Source organism: Bubalus kerabau, chromosome 3, assembly GCF_029407905.1.
Source record: "Bubalus kerabau isolate K-KA32 ecotype Philippines breed swamp buffalo chromosome 3, PCC_UOA_SB_1v2, whole genome shotgun sequence".
Classification (NCBI taxonomy): Eukaryota; Metazoa; Chordata; class Mammalia; order Artiodactyla; family Bovidae; genus Bubalus; species Bubalus kerabau.
In genome coordinates, this window is record NC_073626.1 from 127,080,478 (window position 1) to 127,099,949 (window position 19,472).

Here is a 19,472-nt window from a genome sequence, read left to right on the forward strand (position 1 = left end):
CCCGTCACGCTTTCAGTAAATACCTGGTGAGAACCTGCCTAGTGCCAAAGCTAAGCCACAAAGTGAGTAAACACTGGAAGCCACAGCTGAGTGAATCATCATTTTCTGTCTTGCTCACCTGTCCCCACATTGAATCCCTCATTCCATCTTCCCCTCTAAATCCCAATACTATCACCAGATCAAGAGGGTATAATACCCAAGAGATAAAAGAACAACAAAATACTTTTTAGAAGCGTGACTACCTTCTAGATCCAAAGTGAGGCCTGCAGGGCTGAACTGGACTCCAGGGGGGCTCTACATGTTCAAGTCCACTACTCATAACACGTCTAAGATGCTGTAAAGTTCTTCACGACTATGCAACACACCATTAAAGACTGAGTGGCACAGTATCATTGTCTGTCATTTCCAAACTTAACTCAGAAAAAATAACAGGCACATAAAATTGATAGGAACTAAAAATGGCTTGTCAAAATAGAGACAAGCTTCTTTATGAATTCTGGGGTAATCCTACATTTTATCATGAGGATGTGAAACTTAACACACACCAGCCTGAATAAAGAGAAAACTGCTGACTTTCTGATACAAACGGATCAAAAAGAAAACCTTTCAAATGAGTAAAATCCCTTTAAGGCTTTTCAAGTTACCCCTCACCTACTAAGAGCAGCTATAAACATTTACCTGGTTGGGACTGACAAGATGTCAGGGGGCAGGATGATCAGAGTCAGCACCATGAGTCCTGGCTGTGCAATGTCCCAGGGCACCCTGTCCACATGCCCAGGCTAACATGACAGTCAAAGGAACTCACTAAGAGCCTCTGCCAGTGGTATGTGCCTCACATCAGGAGAAACAACACCAGCAACCATGCGAATAAATGCACTGATTCCTTCACTTCTTACAGAGAGTGGGCTGGATCGCTAGCTGAGACATTAAACTCAAGATTCAATTCAGAGGGAAAACCAACAAATCAGATGCTTACCGTTCCAATGAATGTGTCTGCCATTCTTGTAAAAGTAGATCTAAAAATTCAAAGCAGCGCCTGAAAATTGTGAAAAGAAAAATACGTCATTTGTCTGTTTATGAAAACAGCTTTTTCCTTAAGTGACCCAAGACTCCTTTTTATAATCAGCAAATTTCTTCTAATTTTCATGATTCAAAAAAATGGAACATAAAAATGGAATCAAAACTGGCTGAAAACCAAAGCAAATCAACATAATTAAGCACCTATGGTGGTCAAAAAAAAATAATCATAAGGATACAGGGACAGGATACAAGAGTTCCCTTCAGATCAGAAACTTGAGCTTCAGAGCAGTGCTACTGAACAGGTGTGTCACTGCCGTGTGCTTTTTTATTCTACCTCAAATAGGAGCTACACGGGCACAAAAGATCAAAATACATTACAAAATCTGGGAATTAGTCTTTGCATTAATTTCAAAGAATGCCTTCTACAAAGAAAGTTAAAAATTTCCTGGAAAACAAAGTGTTTACCAAATTTTCCTGTCAAGTATTTAAAACAGGTTTTTCTCTAGCTACTTGGCCAGTTTCCTCTCTTCAATCTTTCAAGATTCTTTCTTTTCAAACCTTTCCACTTCTGTGCTCTTTCTTGGCCTGAGTGTACACACAAAAAAACAATGTTGGACTAATCTCCCTTGGGTTATACCACCACTTCAGAGCCTACGTCTTCATCATTTCCTTTTTCTAAATTCCAGAATAATTCTTTGTAGGAATAAATATTATTAGACTTAAGGAACCCATTCAAGGAAACAAATCAGAAGGCAATCTTTCTCTTAATGATCAAACTTTCTTTCCCATGATCTTCCCAATTCAAAATCTCATAATGCATACAATTACTCACTCTATATATCTTTAATAAACCCTTACCCTATGCTAGATGCTGGACACACAATGTTAACTGAGACACAATCCAGTGAGCAGGACAGACAAGAAACAGCTGCTATATACCCGGAGCACAAGGGCTCTGGGAGAGCTCTAGGGAGTCACTCAGCTCAGCCCCAGGGCTGCTAACAGTGGGGGTGGGGGCTGTGAACAGACTTTCTCCAGGAAAGATGCTGACCTCTGCTCACACCCCTTTCTCAGCATCACTGTCCCCACCCTCACCCAGGCCATGGTCACACTACCTTTGCCCTTTGCCCCATGTCATTTCCTGGTATAGATTTTTCTTCCCTTTAATGTGTGTGTATATATGCTCATATTTATTAATACTTATTTCTTAGTGGATACATGCATCTTTAGTGCTAATTCTTGTCTTCAATGAGTTTCAAAACAATCTATTTAATCAAAAATATCCACTGTAAGGGCTTCCCAGGTAGTACTAGTGGTAAAGAACCTGCCTGCCAATGCAGGAGGCATAAGAGATGCATGCGGGTTCAATCCCTGGGTCAGAAGATCCCTTGAAGGAGGACAGAGCTACCCAGTCTAGTATTCTTGCCTGGAAAATCCCATGGACAGAGAAGATTGGCAAGCCATGGTCCCTAGGGTTGCAAAGAGTTGGACACGACTGAAGCGACTTAGCATGCATGCATCCCCTGTAAATTAGGCTTTGTTTTCAACTTTTTAGACTAAAATCATATAGGGAAGTACATCAACACTGGCATTCTTTAAATACTGCATTACTTAAGCACATCTGGTCAGATCTTGTCCCTTTTCTTCACCTACTACTACTCATCATTCAAAAAGCAACTCCGTTTATTTTAACTTGTCTATGAGGCTCCTTGGAAACGTATCAGCTAGTTTGTTTGTTTTAATAAGGCTGGCTTCATTTATTTTGTAATTTTTGGCTGCACTGGATCTTTGCTGCTCGGTGTGGGCTTTCTCCCGCTGCAGTGAGCAGGGGCTACTCCCCAGTTGTGGTGCACAGGTTTCTTATTGCAGTGGCTTCTCCTGTTGCAGAGCATGGGCTCCAGAGCATGCAGGGCTTCAGTAGTTGTGGCATATGGGTTCAGTACTTGTGGTGTACAGGCATTGTTGTCCCAGGGCATGTAGAATCTTCCTGGACCAGGGACTGAACCCATTCCCCTGCAGGAGCAGGTGGATTCCAACCACTGGACCACCAAAGAAGTCCATCAGCTAGTTTTGATCAGTGCTCTCTGAATGCCTAAATCCATAAAATATGTATGCTGCAATTCATCCTTACATTGCTTTGCATTATTATTTTTAATACCTCCAACTAAATTATAAACTTCTTAAAGGGAGGGAGAGTAGGCAATTCACTCTATGAAGCAAAGCTAGGTACTGGCTGAATACAGGACAGAAACCACTGCCTTTGTTACACTGCCTTCTTGCTCTCTTTTCCTTTCTGAGGGCATGGTCCCTAGTACTCTTTTCAGTGTTAAGACACACGGCTCTGATGAGACTCACTTTGACTACAGACAAAAATGCCAATCTGGGTGTGTGGCTAAGAAGCTGGTGAAGGGGGTGGCATTTCTACTCTCATGGTGATTGCATGCTGCTACTCACATCGAGCGCCACAGGCTAGAATTTTTACATGTTAGGAACCAAAGTGTCATCCCTGAACTCTCATATTGATGCCCTAAACCCTAGTATGATGGTATTTGGAGATGGGGCCCTCAGGTGGTCATGAGGTTCACATGGGGTCATGAAAGTGATGCTCTTAGGATTAGGGCCCCCGTAAGAAGAAACAGTGACCTCCCTAGTGGCTCAGACGGTAAAGTGTCTGCCTACAATGCAGGAGACCTGGGTTCCATCCCTGGGTTGGGAAGATCTCCTGGAGAAGGAAATGGCAGCCCACTCCAGTACTCTTGCCCAGAAAAATCCCATGGACGGAGGAGCCTGGTAGGCTACAGCCCATGGGGTCGCAAAGAGTTGGACACAACTGAGCGACTTCACTTTCCTTCTTTCAAGAAGAAACACTAGAGCTCTCTCTCTTACACAAACACACACAAACACATTCTGCATCATGAAGACAGCAAGAAAACAGCCAGCTGCAAGCTACTCCCATTAGAACCCACCTGTTGGCACCCGGATCTCAGAATTCCAGCTTCAAGAACTGAGAAAATACATTTCTGTTGTTTAGGCCCACTCCATGTATCGTATTTTTGTTATGTAGCCTAAGTCAACTAATACACTAAACATCCTATAATGTTCCCCACAAAGATCTGTGTCACCTCACTGCCTTTCACAAAGGAAACACTTTCCAAACTGCTCCTGGAATCCTAAATCTGCAGTGACAATATAACAGCAGCAGCAGCAAATTCTCATAATGGTTACCATTCATTAAGCTTCCACCAAACACTAAGCCCCTTCTACCTAAGTTACTGTGAATCCGCAGAACTCTGTCCCCAAGTATGTGGGAAATCCACTGACAGCCTCCACCTCGCCAGCTCCACACACTCGTCTCTGGGGAGCTGGAGCTGCTCTGCCCTCTAGGGTGGCTGGACTGTGGGTCAGTGGTTGACCATACTCCTCAGCCATGCCACTGAGCCACACTTTTGAAAATTAAGCCTTTTCAGTGGAAGAACATGTCTTTCTTCCTGACTTACATAGCCAGCTCATTCCCCTTCTCTTTTCTCTTGCCTTGCACGTGGCTGTTAATAAGATGGTGATGGGGGCTGCTTCATGCTCAGAAAGACCCCTGCACCTGAGAAATCCTGTGGGGGTCCAATGTGCCAGCTCAGGAAAGGAGAGAAACAGGGGGCAGCCATGAAGTGACAGGCCCTCCTGCTGGGCTAGATCAAAACCCAGAACTGCAGGGATGGGGCCAGAAGGCTGCTGCCTAGGTCTGTCATTAATTTACCCCATAATGCCCTTGATCTGGTCCACGAAGAAACTCCAGTCCATGAACTGTCTGAAAACTCACATAAAACTTCTGTGTACTTACACTTGCCTGGAAGACCGTCCACACATTTCACGATTTGAAGGACTCTGTGGAGTCACCAGTCCAGACCCCACAGATCCCAGCCAGAAGCACAGAGCCCTGACATCACACACAGGCTGGGACAGCTCATGTGGACCTGAGACAAAGCCCAGCTGGCTGCTCAGGCTGACCTTCGGGGTCTACCTCCCCTCACTGTGCAGCACAGCAGGTGACTAGTCAGGCCTCAGAATCCCCAGAATCACATTAGAAGCTGCAGATAACATACGCCTCCTCCTACCTATATTAACATAAATAACTACTACTCATTTTTATAATGTCTTTTCCAGGCAGGCAGCTACTGCCTTCATTCAGGGGACGGGGTAGACCAATGACAGAGGCAGAGGGACCAGCACAGGAAGAAAGTGTATGTGGGGACATGCCCCCATCCCACCTCTCCCAAATACCTCATATACACTTGCTCTCACACACACACAAAAATAACATAAGCTGTCCAAATTCACTTTCCATATAATTTTGATCATGACCTTTCAAGCCAAGGGTATTTATTATAGCAATATTAAATAATATTAATTATTTCAAATATAAACTTTTTAGATGGAGGGAAATTTGAATTTGTTTTGGTTTTAAAACAATTCATAAATAATAAGAAAATTCATTAAAAGTTTACCTTCTAACTGCAACAGACTTGGAGGTACAGTTGCTTGTTATGACAGGTATTAGCCTAGGGATGTGTGTGTGCTGTGGAAAAGAGCAAAACACAGAGGCGAACACTTGAAAATACAAAACTGAGATAATCACTTCCTTACTCACCTACATAAAGCACCTAATACACTCAGATTAGAATTTAACTGAGTTTAAAAAGGAGAAAGAATTTCACTGGACACTTACAAAGGGCATGACAAAGTTTACAGAGCCAAAACAGACAACATGATGATATGTGTTAAGTCAGTCTAAAATCAAAACAAATCACTGGTATGAAGCCTAAACTATCTGAGCAGTAGAGAGCTAAGTTAGTAAAAAGCAGTCAGTAGACCAATGTATTTTAATACCATTTCAATGGATATGTCCAGTAACGGCTTTTGGTTTAATATCTGAAATGGGCACTGTAAACAGTAAGAACTAAAATAATGCAAAGAAAGTAACCCACAATAATCACAAATATTCTGGAAAGATTTCAATTAGCATCATTAAGCCTCAGTTTTGAGGGCTGCCTCTAGGGAGAAGGGACTTGACATGGGGAGAAGGTGATATGAAGAACTTGCACTTTAAGGCTTTGTGAGCTGTTAGGTTTTACTGAAAATCTACATATAAATTACTTGGCTAATTATTCAGATTAAATAAATTAGTGCTTTGAAAGCTTAACTGAAGATAATCTTTTATTTTTAGGCTTATGTACAATTATTTAAATAAAGATGCTAGATGAATACAAAGCCACAAGCACAAATACCTAAAATGAACAGTTGGGGACTAAGGAGGGAAGAACAGGAGTAATACCTGGATACACACAGAACTCAGAAGCAGGTACAAGTGCTCAAATGCTTAAAACCAATGATGAGAGGATGAGCAACAGGTCAGTAACTGTACACCACACCTGTAATTCACTCCAGGGAACTGAAAAGGCTCACATGTGACAGTTAAGCAAGGGAAGGTGAGGGTGGGGCAATACCATATATACAGTGTGATTCCACATACATAATCACTCAAATGGGAAACGTCTCTGATGACTGCTTATCTACCACCAATATTTACCACTTGCTTCTTCTACAATACATACGGCTCTAAAACATACTCACCCGGATGATTAACCTAACAGCTACAACACCAGAGGTGGCCATAATTTTGGCACTATTTGGAATTAAATTAAAGATAGTTGGCATAATGGCTTCAGCTCCATGGTCAAACTTATTCCCCAGCACTGATGACAGATGCCTGCAATGAGAAATGAACACTGGACTGAACCAAAGTTCTTGGAAACAGTGTAATATATATTTCTTTTAACATTTTAGAGCCTCTGTATAAAGTCATCTAAGGACAAAAACAAGTCTAAGTAAAATACAAATATTCCCCAAGCACATGCAGAGGACTTTACATATAGCCACTCACCAAGAACTACTTTTTAAAAAATAAACAAATAAATCATTTCCCACTAATTACTCTTCAAATAGCAAAAAACAAATATTAATAAAACATAAATATGACAAAGCACCCTCAGCCTCTTTTTTTTTCTTTTGCTCTTTTATTTTCAGCATATAACATTCAGGCTTCAATATCTGAGGTCAAAATTTTGAACAGCGCCAGTCCAGGTTCGATGCACGATACTGGATGCTTGGGGCTGGTGCACTGGGACGACCCAGAGGGATGGAATGGGGAGGGAGGAGGGAGGAGGGTTCAGGATGGGGAACACATGTATACCTGTGGCGGATTCATTTTGATATTTGGCAAATCTAATACAGTTATGTAAAGTTTAAAAATAAAATAAAATTTAAAAAAAAAAAAAAAATAAAATAAAATGGTAAGCTAAAAAAAAAAAAAAAAAAAAAATTTTGAACAGCTGCAAAGCCACTCTTCTATTGAATATAATAGGAACAAACAAAAATTCTATTGATCATGCTATATTCTGCCAGCAAAATCAATGAAAAGGCTGAGAACAGAAGTTTATAAGATTTCATTTTTCCATATTATTAATAATTGTTTCAAGTTTAAAACAGAGGCTTCAGAGCTAAGTCACTGAGTAAAATTTAAAATCTGTCACACAACACATTATCGACCAGAGATGTACTACTAATGCCATAGGTGTTAATTTTATGCAAAAATCCCCTCTGTCAATAACATAACTGGTCAGGAAACACTGTAAAAGTACTAACAGGGTGTAAATGGAATCAGTCTTGGAGACCAGGCGACAGGCATGTGTATTATTTATTATATAATATTTACCATATATATAATAATAACGGAGAAGGCAATAGCACCCCACTCCAGTACTCTTGCCTGGAAAATCCCATGGACAGAGGAGCCTGGTGGGCTGCAGTCCATGGGGTCGCTAAGAGTCGGACACGACTGAGCGACTTCACTTTCACTTTTCACTTTCATGCATTGGAGAAGGAAATGGCAACCCACTCCAGTGTTCTTGCCTGGAGAATCCCAGGGACGGTGGAGCCTGGTGGGCTGCCATCTATGGGGTCACACAGAGTCGGACACGACTGAAGTGACTTAGCATAGCATAGCACAGCATAGCATAATAATAAATATTATATAATATTTATTAAATTATATACGTCCCAGTGGACGTATTATTCTGTGACCCATCTCTGAAGCTCTGTGACACAGCTACTTTATTATGTGAGAAGCGGGAGTGTCGTAGTCCTTACCCCAGCGTGATACAAGCCTCCCGCACTACCTGAGACCGTAGATCCTTAGCGGACAGTTTAAAGGCTCCGTCCAAAAGCCGTAAGTGCTGGAAGAAGTTATCATACTCGGCAGCACCAGCCAAGAGTAAAGATCTAATCTTTTTTAGCTAATGGGGTAGAAAAATTAAGAGACAGACAAAACAATCCTTAGAACAGAAATACAAAATAATTGAAGCCAACAAATATTCAAGGATCAACAATAAACTTAAATGATACAGTTTTCCAAGAAGAATTAGACCAACTAAATAGTAGCTAACATACTGAAGAAATCTAGGTATCATAAATAAGAAAAAGTAATTTTTAAAAATTAGTATCTGTGATAAATGCATTATAATTCTATAAAATGTATTTTTTAATTGGAACATTTTAGCGTATTTACAGACGCTCTGATACCAAGGATAAAAATAACTGAAATCTCATTGTAGCCTGTAAAAAAGCTCCTTCCCTAAGTTCCCCTTTCCCAACACCCCATCCAACCACCATTTACTGCATGAATCACGGGAAAGTAGCTCAGCTGGTAAAGAATCCACCTACAATGCAGGAGACCTGGGTTTGATCCCTGGGCTGGGAACAGGGATCCCTTGGAGAAGGGAACAGCCACCCACTCCAGTATTCTGGCCTGGAGAATTCCATGGACTGTATAGTCCATGGGGTTGCAAACAGTCAGACACTACTGAGCGACTTTCACTTTCACAGGAAGAAGCGCCCCCACTGTTGGTCACAGTATCCACACTGTATCTGTTACTGAAGGGGCTGGAGGGCATCTGAAACAGACACAGCAGCCGTGTTCCTAACCTGCTTCCTGCTGGACAACCAGTGCACAATCACCTTCCTCAGAAAACACATACCTTCACCAAATGCTGTTCACTTTAATGTTCGGACAACTTGTCATTAATGTACTTTTAAAAACAGAAGGGGCAGAAGTGCTATGAAGAAAGAAAGGGCAACAGGGACACTCACTGTAAGTCACTAAGAAGCTGCTTCCCTGGCCAAGGATCGCAAAATTAAACCTTTACTAAGGCGAGAGTAGTGGCCATGCCACAGGCAGGACTTTGTTAAAAGTACAAGATGCACAAAAAGATAGAAGTAGGCATGTTTTAAAAACAGAAGTGAGGTAATCTATTAAATAGGCAAACTGTGAGTATGGTACCTTATATTTAAAATACCGACTACTTAAAATTCATTACAGTTGAACCCCAATTTCATAATAAAGTATTTATAATATTTAAATATCTAATGCAAATGTAATCACAAAGTTGGCAGCTTACAGCATTTACTCTTTGCTCCCAATCATGCTTGTCATCAGATAATATTTCCCTAATCTTGTTTATGGACTCCTCAAGGTCTCGGCTGGAATAAATCTGTAAGCAAAATTAATTTACAATCAATATGACAAAATTTACTGAATAAACAAAGATTATTTCTTAATTAACTGAAGTCAAGAGCATCTGTTAAGTATAGTAAAAGAAATCATTTCATTTTTCAGAAAAGGACCTCGGAGATAACATCTAGACAGGCTTGCCACAGAATGAGTTTCTACTGTGAATGTAAACTCACCAGCTCTGATGCCCGTATGTGGATAACCTCACCTCAAATGCAGCTTTACCATAACAGATGATGTCATGCACAACCGAGAAAGCAGCCCACTGGGGAGCGGGCGGAGCTGCACAAGTCACTGATTGGCTGTTTTTGTAACACCACACTATACTGGCAGGCCTCAGGGACACTGCCAGGTCAGTTCTAGTGTCTTCAGTGCACTGCAGGTGCAATACAGTGAAAATCACAATCGAGTGAGTCACAAAGATTTTCCTAGACTGCAGTCTATTAACTGCGCAATTAAAGTATGCCCACTGTCTAAAAAGGCTGTGTGCATTCTTTAAAATCCTTTATTGCCAAAAAACAAACAAACAAACAAATGCTAACCATCATCTGAGTCTTCAGAGAACTGTAATCTTTTTGCTGATGGAGAAGGGGCACCGTACACATGCTTGAGGCAAGGTGCCCATAGACGAGAGACTGCAGCATTTACAAAGCACAACACCGTGAAGGGCAATATAGCAAGGTGTGTCTATGCTTGTAACCTTAAACACTTTCAAACCTGTTTTCTCATTTATCCTTGTATCTTACTCCAAAGACAGTAAGGGGGAGAAAAAAATCCACCAAGAGTAAGGCATGATAGGAAGGTCAAGGACATAAGGATGAACCTGAACCTAAAACACCTGCTATCTGCTTTGTATACACATGGCAACTAAGCAGTGGGTGACAAGGGACACACACAGATACCAAGTGCTGGAGGAATCCTGAGCACCGACATCCAATGGACCACAAGCCCCGATCAACCAGAGACAATGCTGGGGCACAAAGCAGTTTACAGTGAGTTCTGTAAGTCATCTCTGCTTCACATGTCATGTACTTAAGGGAAGTATCATGATGGTATAAACTAAGGTTTTATGAAAACATTTTTTATACCTTTCAGACGCCTAAATTCTTCAAATTTACAGACTTCTCTAAGGAAAATACCGACATAAGCATGCTTCTTTGTTCTCTCTTGGAATGGAGTCACTTATTTCCCCCTCTTCTGTGTGACCTGACTCACGAACTCACTACTGGAGCAAGCCACTTCTCACCAGTTCTAACTGGAAGGTCATCCATTTCAGTTCTGAGAAGCCCTAACATTTCTTAGCCTGCAACCCTAGACCTCCTGTGGTCTTGATAGTCAGAATTACCCTACCTACTAAGAAACTGTGTGTGTCACATGCTTGAAAAATGAAATCTGAAGACTAAGCCCATCGTTTTTAATCAAACCAAACATCTTCACTCACCTGGACTACAGGCACATCGTCAAATGCTTTAATAAAATCCTCTTCATCAACAGCACCAGCTCCTTCTTTTGCAGCTATAAAAAAACATCAATTTTTAAAATGTAAACAGTGTGCACTGGAGGACTCATACACAACACCAAAATTATATTTTGGAAGACTTGTAACTTTTTTAAGTCAATAAAAGTTTAGTTTTGTGGCACAGACAAGTATTACTGACTTTCAATATTAAGATAAAGTATAATAGTTTTACAGTATAACATATATTAGCTTAAAGTCATCTAAAGATAGTACTTGCTTAAGGAGGACCAGTTGTATAGACTTTAAAGGATTTAGGTGATTTATATTGTATTAATCTATGTGTGTGCATCCAAGTCGCTTCAGCCATGTCCATCCCTTTGCGACCCTACAGCACAGCCCACCAGACTCCTCTGTCTGTGAGATTCTCCAGGCCTGAATACTGGAGTGGGTTGCCATGCCCTCCTCCAGGGATCAAATCCACATCTCCTGCGTCTCCTGCAATGGCAGGCAGGTTCTTTACCACTAGCACCACCTGGGAAGCCCCGTATTATGTCTTTTCAAAGATTCCTAATGAACATATAATAGAAATTCCAATTCTTCAGGGAATAAATGAAATTATATCATTGTTAGGAATCCAACATAACAAATTTGTGAAACATTCAAATAAGTTCTAAATAATTTAATGGTTTCACCTCAACTTCATATTACTCTCAAAATATTTTCAAGGAAAAAAATTTTCATTTCCTTTTAAAATCACAATAATGTGTCAATTTTTCATTTATATGCCAGTTGCAAATTGACCTGACAATTGCTATCATTCAAAAGAAAGCTTTTTCTTTCTGTTAATATGTCACTTCACATATGAAAATCAAGTGACATTTTACCAGATGTTTTTTCTTCATATTAAAGGTTTCTGAATGGCCATCTACAGTCATCCCTGTAACCATCATTAATGATTTATACTGATTAGTCTGAGTGCTTTTCCAGAGCTTCCTACCTGACAACTTAGTTGGCATCTGGGGTCCTGATAGACCACCTAGACAGAAAAGGCTTTAAAGACAACTGATGCTCATGGTAAATACTTGTCATCACGCTTGATGAGTATTTCTCTGCATTCACAAGTCAATTACAGACAGAAAACAGTAACACACTGTGAGTGGTGCTCTGTGTGCTTTAGGTCAGGCCTGGATCCCACCAAGCCGACAAGCACTGAGTGCCTTTCTGTGTGAAGCGGAGAGCTGCATGTCAAAGAGGGCTTGGGGCCATACACAGGCCTGGGCCCATGGAGTCTGATGAGAAGTCAACAGGGAAATCACAACTATGGTGTTAAACAAAATGGAAAAAGATGAGATCAGGCCTGAGAGAAAGACAGGGTTGGTATCTCTGTACAATCTACCCAGTGGGATCTTTGGAAGGGGAACAGGTGAGGAATGGGAACAAAAAGACACGGTCTGATCACACAGGAATTTTCTAAGCTTAGTTTGTAGAATAGATGCTACTCAAAGACAGATCAAGAAAACGGATTAGAAAGACTGTTCAGCCATTAAAAAAAAAAGTACTGATACACGCTCCAGCAGAGATGAACTCCAAAAACATGCCAAGTGAAAGGAGCCAGACACAAGAGACAACATATTGGATGGCTCTGTTTCTCTGAAATTCCCAGAATAGCTGAAAGCAGAGAGAAAGAACACAGACTGGAGGGATCGCCAGAGCTGGGGAAGGAAGGAATGGGGAGAATTTTAATAGGGTCTTTTTTTGAAAGACCTTTAATGGGGTCTAGTTCCAAAACTGTGTGGAAACTAGATAGAGACGGTGGCTGCCCAACACTATGAATATAATATATGGTAATGAGTTGTTACTTTAAAATGGTTGATTTTATGTTGTATGAATTTAAGCTCTTTAACAACAACAACAAAAAAAATGTATATATTTTAAATGAACCAAAAAATAAAAGATGACCAAGAGGCATGGGATGGCAAGGGGTGGCGTGGGGGGTGCTCAAGAGGAAAGGGATATAGTTATAATTATGACTGATTCACATTTTTGTATGGCAGAAGTCAACACAACATTATAAAGTATCATCCAGTTAATAATAAATTATTATCCTCCAGCTAAAATAATTATAAATTATCCACCAGTTAAAATAAATTTGAAAAAAAAATACATTTCAAAAAAAACATAAAAGACTAGGAAGAACTAAGAACAGCAGCTCCCTCAACACAGAGACAGTAGGGCAGAGGTTGTGGGGGCAACAAGTTGACAAGCTGGGACACCAATATCCAAGGCCTGTTCAGACAGCAAGAAAGACCAGCCCAAGGAGGCAGCATTCTGATGCTGGTCCTCACTCTAGCTTTAACTGATTAGTTCATCCAGCCAAGCTCAAAAGCCCAATGCTAACAGTAAGCATGGTTCGAAAGTAAAAAGTAAGTAATTTTCACTATACTTCAATGAAAAAAATTTTTTAAGTAGGTAATTTGTGTATAAACTTAAATGTGACAGCAAAATGAAAGCTATATATAACAAGAACCCAAAACAGTCTAAATTAGGTGATGGAAGAGAAGGATAAAGAAATTTATCCTTATAAATTTATTTTCAAAGCCTCAGGGAGCTAGCTAATCTTGACCATTCACTAATTCGGTATCTTACAAGATTTCACAAGGAGCAAGTTTACTTGCAGGAACAAAATACATTTTAAAGACAATCTAACTTCTAGACAATCTCAGTCCTAAGACACAGAAATTGGCTGATACCATGCAAGTATCATCAGGCATGGCAGGAGCCCAAGGCCATTAGGATACCATGAGCTCTGCTCCGTGGTGGATTCACACACCCAAAGATTCTGCCCCAGCAAACATGCAACACAGCAGCTCAGACGTACATTCTACCAGCTTATCAGCATCCATAGATGAGAACCAATTTACTTAAGGAAGAGAAAGTGGACTCATACTGCCCACAGAATTACTGCACCTCTAAAGGACACAGAAGGTGAGCAGCATGCGCATCTGCTTTTAAGCACCTACACAGTGGACCACGCAGCACTGTGCTTGGGCTTGGTCTTACCTGAAGACTTGGATCCAAGAGAGGAGGAGCCGAGCCTACGGGTGGTCCCCATTCCAACGTTTCTCCGTGAGCTTGCTGGAGCTTTGGACGACGTAGAGCTGGCGGAAGAAGGTCTATTACCATCCACAGAATCTTCATCATCAAAATTTTTATCTGAAGAGTAAGCAAAGAAATTTTTTCTTTTTTTTAATTTTTAAGTACTTTTTCATCTCAAGTGAAAACAGCAATTAGTTTTATTTAGAGATTAATGGTTTGCCTTCTTTTCTGGAATCTGAGATGTCCACCCAGGGTCTAGAAAAGCCTTAGGTGAGTCAAGAATGCAGCTACGAACACCCTGTTAACTTTCACATATCAGGAATGCTTTCCACTCCAATTTCAGAAAACAGAAAAACCATAAAGAAGAAAGCAACCTCTCATGAAACTATCATGTAGGAACAGTTACTTTAACAATCTGGTATATTTCTGGCCATTCTTTCATGTACTTTTTAATAGTTAATGCACGACTATATTCCATTTTAGAAAATTGCTTATTTCAAATGTAGATTTTACCACATGATGAAATATTCTTCATAAATGCCATTTTAATGGTTCCATAGTACTTTGCAATTGGAAAATGCTACAAATAAAAAACATTTTCATTGCTAAGACAGTTAGGGATATTCTAATATCTTATGCTTAGAAATAATACTGCAACAGACACCTTTCTACATGCATTTTTGTTTGAATATTTAATAACTTTAAGAAAAATAATTTCTAGAAGCAATATTACTGAGTCAGAATATAAAAGCTTTTGATGTATACTACCCAAGTTATCTTCAGAAAGTTCATATAAATACATACTTTTCCTGAAAATTCAGTTTCTTGCCACATTCTTGCCAACACTGAAAATACTACCATTTTAAAATTTCAAACAAAATTTGATAGGCTTCTCCCCCCTCAAAACAACCTCTTCTTCAGTGTTGCACTTTAGCGAAATTAAGCTTTTTTTTTTTTTCTTCAATAAATTCATTAACCTCTAAATTTTCTAGATAGCAGTAGTGGTGGTTTAGTCTCTAAGTCGTGTCTGACTCCTGCAGCCCATGGACGGTAGCCCGCCAGGCTCCTCTGTCCATGGGATTCTCCAGGCAAGAGTACTGGACTGGGTTGCCATTTCCTTCTCCAGGGGATCTTCCCAACCCAGGAATCAAACCTGGGTCTCCTGCATTGCAGGCAGATTCTTTACTGACTGAGCTATAAGGGAATTCCTTAGACAGCAGTAGATCCCATCAATATTCCTCAAGTTGTATTTAAAAAAAAAAAAAAAAATATATATATATATATAAAGAAATCATCTTTGAGCATACTGATGAACAGCATTTTGATGACAAAAAAATTAAAGCTATCACAGTGCACTATACAGAGCACTAGGGGCTTATGTAGCATGTGTGGGTCAGTCAGGAGGATAAATAAAGAACTTAGGAGTTACTAAAAACAAACAAAAAAAGAAAATTAACATCCATAGCTGGCGATATTCATGATTTCTGAAAAAGGGCTTAGTTCTTTACCAGTAAGTCTAAAGTAAGTAACTGTTGACCAAAAACAGAAATAATCTGTTTTTCTTGATCTAGTTGCTTCTCAGCTGAACTATCCACAGCCAAGTTTTGTGTCTACCTAAGACCCTAATGTTAAGTGAAAGTGAAAGTGAATGTTCCTTACAGTTCACCAACAATCTACTTCAAATCATAGGGCTCCTTTTATTCAACAGTAAGGGAGAAACTGGGCTTCTAAGGTGGCTCAGTGGTAAAGAATCCACCTGCCAAGCAGGAGATGTGAGTTCTATCCCTGGATTGAGAAGATACCCTAGAGAAGGAAATGGCAACCTACTCCAATATTCTTGCTTGGGAAATCCCATGGACAGAGGAGCCTGGTGGGCTACAGTCCCTGGGGTCTAAATGAGTTGGACTCAACTGAGCAACTAGTCAACAAGACAACAACAAAGGAGGAATCACAAATGCAGAATCCTATGCAGATTAGCTTCCCTCCACATGCCTTTACACTTCTGACCACCTGGCAAGCTGTGCTGTTTCACAGATGGCTTCTTCAATCCATGCATCAATGTCTTACTGATTCAGATGTTCAGTGGTCTTTTAGCACAGACTTCCCATACAGACTCAAAAGTGATTATTAAACTGCAGAGCACACTAGTAAGGCCCCTCCAAGAGCAAAAAATGAGAAAAAAAAAAAGTGAAGTCACTCAGTCGTGTCTGACTCTTTGCGACCCCACGGGCTGTAGCCTATTAGGCTCCTCCGTCCATGGGATTTTCCAGGCAAGAGGACTGGAGTGTGTTGCCACTTCCTTCTCCAGGGGATCTTCCCAACCCAGGGATCGAAACTGGGTCTCCCACACTGCAGACAGATGCTTTACCGTCTGAGCCACCAGGGAAGCCTGGATCCAAGAGTAAAACCTGGTCTTAAAATACAGAAGGAGGTCACCCACTGAGCACTGACAGCAGAAGCAGCCTGTCTGTGCTCGGGGAGCCCCAAGAGCACATAGGCCACCAGTATCACTCAGCCGCTGTGAAACTGTGGTCATCACTCCTCGGAGATCAGTGACAGCCCCAGACTGTGGGGAAGGTAAATAATGAGGGATGTGACCACAGCTATGCTTCACTCAGAAACACATATAATTTGCCTTTAGTTCTCTAACACAGGTAGGCATGCTGTGTGGAACTGCGTGCAGTTAGTGAGAATTATTTTTATGGGTCAATTTCACTGAATCCCAGGGGCTTCCACCTGCAACAATGATGGGTTAGCAAAGACCTAACCTCTTCCTAGAAGCCACACAGAATATATAAAACAACTACTTTCAGAAGACAACAGGCAGTATAGAACTGTGACGTCTCAGAGAAGGGAAACAAACAAGGTAAGCTCTTTAATCACTCCAACTTCCTGCCTGGTGAACATTTCCAGGCCACCTCTTATGGGGAAGAGGAACCCAAAATGAACCTGGCAGTCTTGCGAAGTGGAGAAAATGAGGATCAGACTTCAGGGAGGCTGAGGTGGCTGGAAGTTACAGGGTGGAGTGCTGAAAAAGAGGAAGCCCCATAGAAAGAGAGCTCTAGAAATGTCCTAAGTTCTGGGCCACATATATGTGAATGAAATTTCCTAAGGGAGGGTACAAAATGACCAGGAAACTGTAATTTGAACAACTTGCAAAGTTTACACAAAGGGGAAGATTTTCGAGCACCAGAGTTGGGATGTTTTCAGCGACTCACCGAATGCATTCAGTAGAAACCCCAGAGACAGCAGGCCTTAGTAGGGGGGCTGAACTAATACACCAAATTGTCCTCTCAGAGCTTAAAAACAGGGCTTAAGGATATTAGATTTGCAAGTGACTTAACTGCCTTGCCAAACATTCTTTAAATAAACACAACCAACCATGGATCCTCAATAATGTAGCAGTCACAATACATAACATACTAATCAAAATTTCCTAAACAGCTGAGAAGCAGAGCAATGTGGCCCATAATCAGGAGGGAAAACCATCACAAAATAGTGACCCACTAAGAAATGACAGAGACAATGGAACTCTCAGATACGAACATGAAACCTGCTATATCCATGTTCAAGAATTAAAGGAATTCACAGGTGTAATGAAAGAAAAGGAAGCTAGTTCAAAGAACCAAATGGAACTTCTAGAAATTAAGAATATACAGTAGCTGAAATGAAAATATCATTAAATGGGATTCAAAGCAGGTTAGGCACTGCAAAAGAAGGGGGGAAATGAGAGAATTTACACACACACGGCAACAAAAAATTAATCAAAATTAAACACAGATATCAAAAGGGAGGGTGGGGAATAAGAGGAGCCGTCTCGGAGGCCTGTGGGACGATACTCGTCACCAAATTCAGGTGTCTGTGTGTCACACAGTGAGGCCACACACCAGAACGCTGGAGCGTGGAGCGCAGGAGTGTTAACAGCGGCCTCCCCAGACCAAACCCGAGCACGGTGGGCCCTTCCCTCCTCCGTCCCTGGTGCAGGGACCACTCCATCACCACACCTCTCTGTGCCCAGCCCACCAGACCAGCCTGTGTCCGCCACCAAGCAGGCAGGCAGGAGCTCCGCTCTGGGAACACTGGCTTCTGGCCACCTCATCGGTCAGGAGCTGACCAGTGAAGCCAGTGGCAGGCTGAGCCCATGGCACCCGCCACCTCAGTCAGCAATCCCAGTAATAATCATGTCAACCACCTCTGCTTGACCACCAAGGTCAAGGTCTTCACACCTAGCTCCACCAAGTACCAGAGGATGATGTTGCTAGAGCAACCTGGTACTTCTTCAGACCCGGCATCGGTCAGGAGTTGCACCTTTCTTCTCAGGATGAAACAGCAGCGAGGCAGGCACAAGCTGTAGCTGCCCTGCTCAGCCACTGGTAGGCGCCATAGTGGGCCCCTCCCCCAAGCAAGGGACCCTCAGTGAGCCAACTGTCAGCTGCCCTGCTCAGCCACTGATCAGCACCACAGTGGGCTCCTCCCCCTCCCGTCTTGTATATAAAAGGAGCCCTAATTTGGATGGAGGGAAGATGGTTTTCGAGATGCTCAAGTCTGCCATCTTCTTAGTCTGCTAGCTTCCCAGTTAAAGTCATTATTCCTTGTTCCAACAACTTATCTCCCGATTTACTGGCCTGTCAGGTGGTGAGCAGAATGAGCTTGGGCTCTGTAACAAAAAGGTTTATTGTGGGGCCCTACAAGTGAACTCTGGAGAAGGCAACGGCAACCCACTCCAGTACTCTTGCCTGGCAAATCCCATGGATGAAGGAGTCTGGTAGGCTGCAGTCCATGGGGTCGCTAGGAGTTGGACACGACTGAGCGACTTCACTTTCATTTTTCACTTTCATGCATTGGAGAAGGAAATGGCAACCCACTCCAGTGTTCTTGCCTCAAGAATCCCAGGGACGGGGGAGCCTGGTGGGCTGCCGTCTCTGGGGTCGCACAGAGTTGGACACGACTGAAGCGACTTAGCAGCAGCAGCACAAGTGAACTCTGGGAGTTGGTGATGGACAAGGAGGCCTGGCTTGCTGTGATTCATGGGGTCATAAAGAGTCGGACACGACTGAGCAACTGAACTGAACTGAACAAGGAGATGGGTGGCTCATGCCTTAAAAACCTCAGACTCCCTAAAAACTTTCAGCAAAATCCTTTCCCAGGGAAGGTAAGGCAGGGGCGTGGTGAGTTGTTTGCTAACTTCTTAGTTTCAGATCTTTTGTTCTTGAAGTCAGGTAAAAGTCAGGTAATGATGTTCCTGTAAACCTCCACCAAACAAATGTTATTCTCTGT

At 41.7% G+C, this 19,472-nt stretch overlaps 1 protein-coding gene across 9 annotated transcripts in view; it reads right to left on the bottom strand.

Annotated features, from left to right (window-relative positions):
• CLASP1 (cytoplasmic linker associated protein 1) overlaps window positions 1-19,472 on the bottom strand; it is a 269,278-nt gene that overhangs the window by 101,611 nt on the left and 148,195 nt on the right. For all 9 annotated transcript variants that reach the window (XM_055572932.1, XM_055572928.1, XM_055572931.1 and 6 more), the window contains exons 9-15: window positions 14,160-14,312; window positions 11,082-11,155; window positions 9,528-9,620; window positions 8,221-8,366; window positions 6,646-6,781; window positions 5,520-5,590; window positions 977-1,036 (exon numbers count right to left, since the gene is read on the bottom strand). In XM_055572932.1, the coding sequence (XP_055428907.1) occupies window positions 977-1,036; window positions 5,520-5,590; window positions 6,646-6,781; window positions 8,221-8,366; window positions 9,528-9,620; window positions 11,082-11,155; window positions 14,160-14,312 (733 nt within the window). The remainder of the gene's footprint in view (window positions 1-976; window positions 1,037-5,519; window positions 5,591-6,645; window positions 6,782-8,220; window positions 8,367-9,527; window positions 9,621-11,081; window positions 11,156-14,159; window positions 14,313-19,472) is intronic.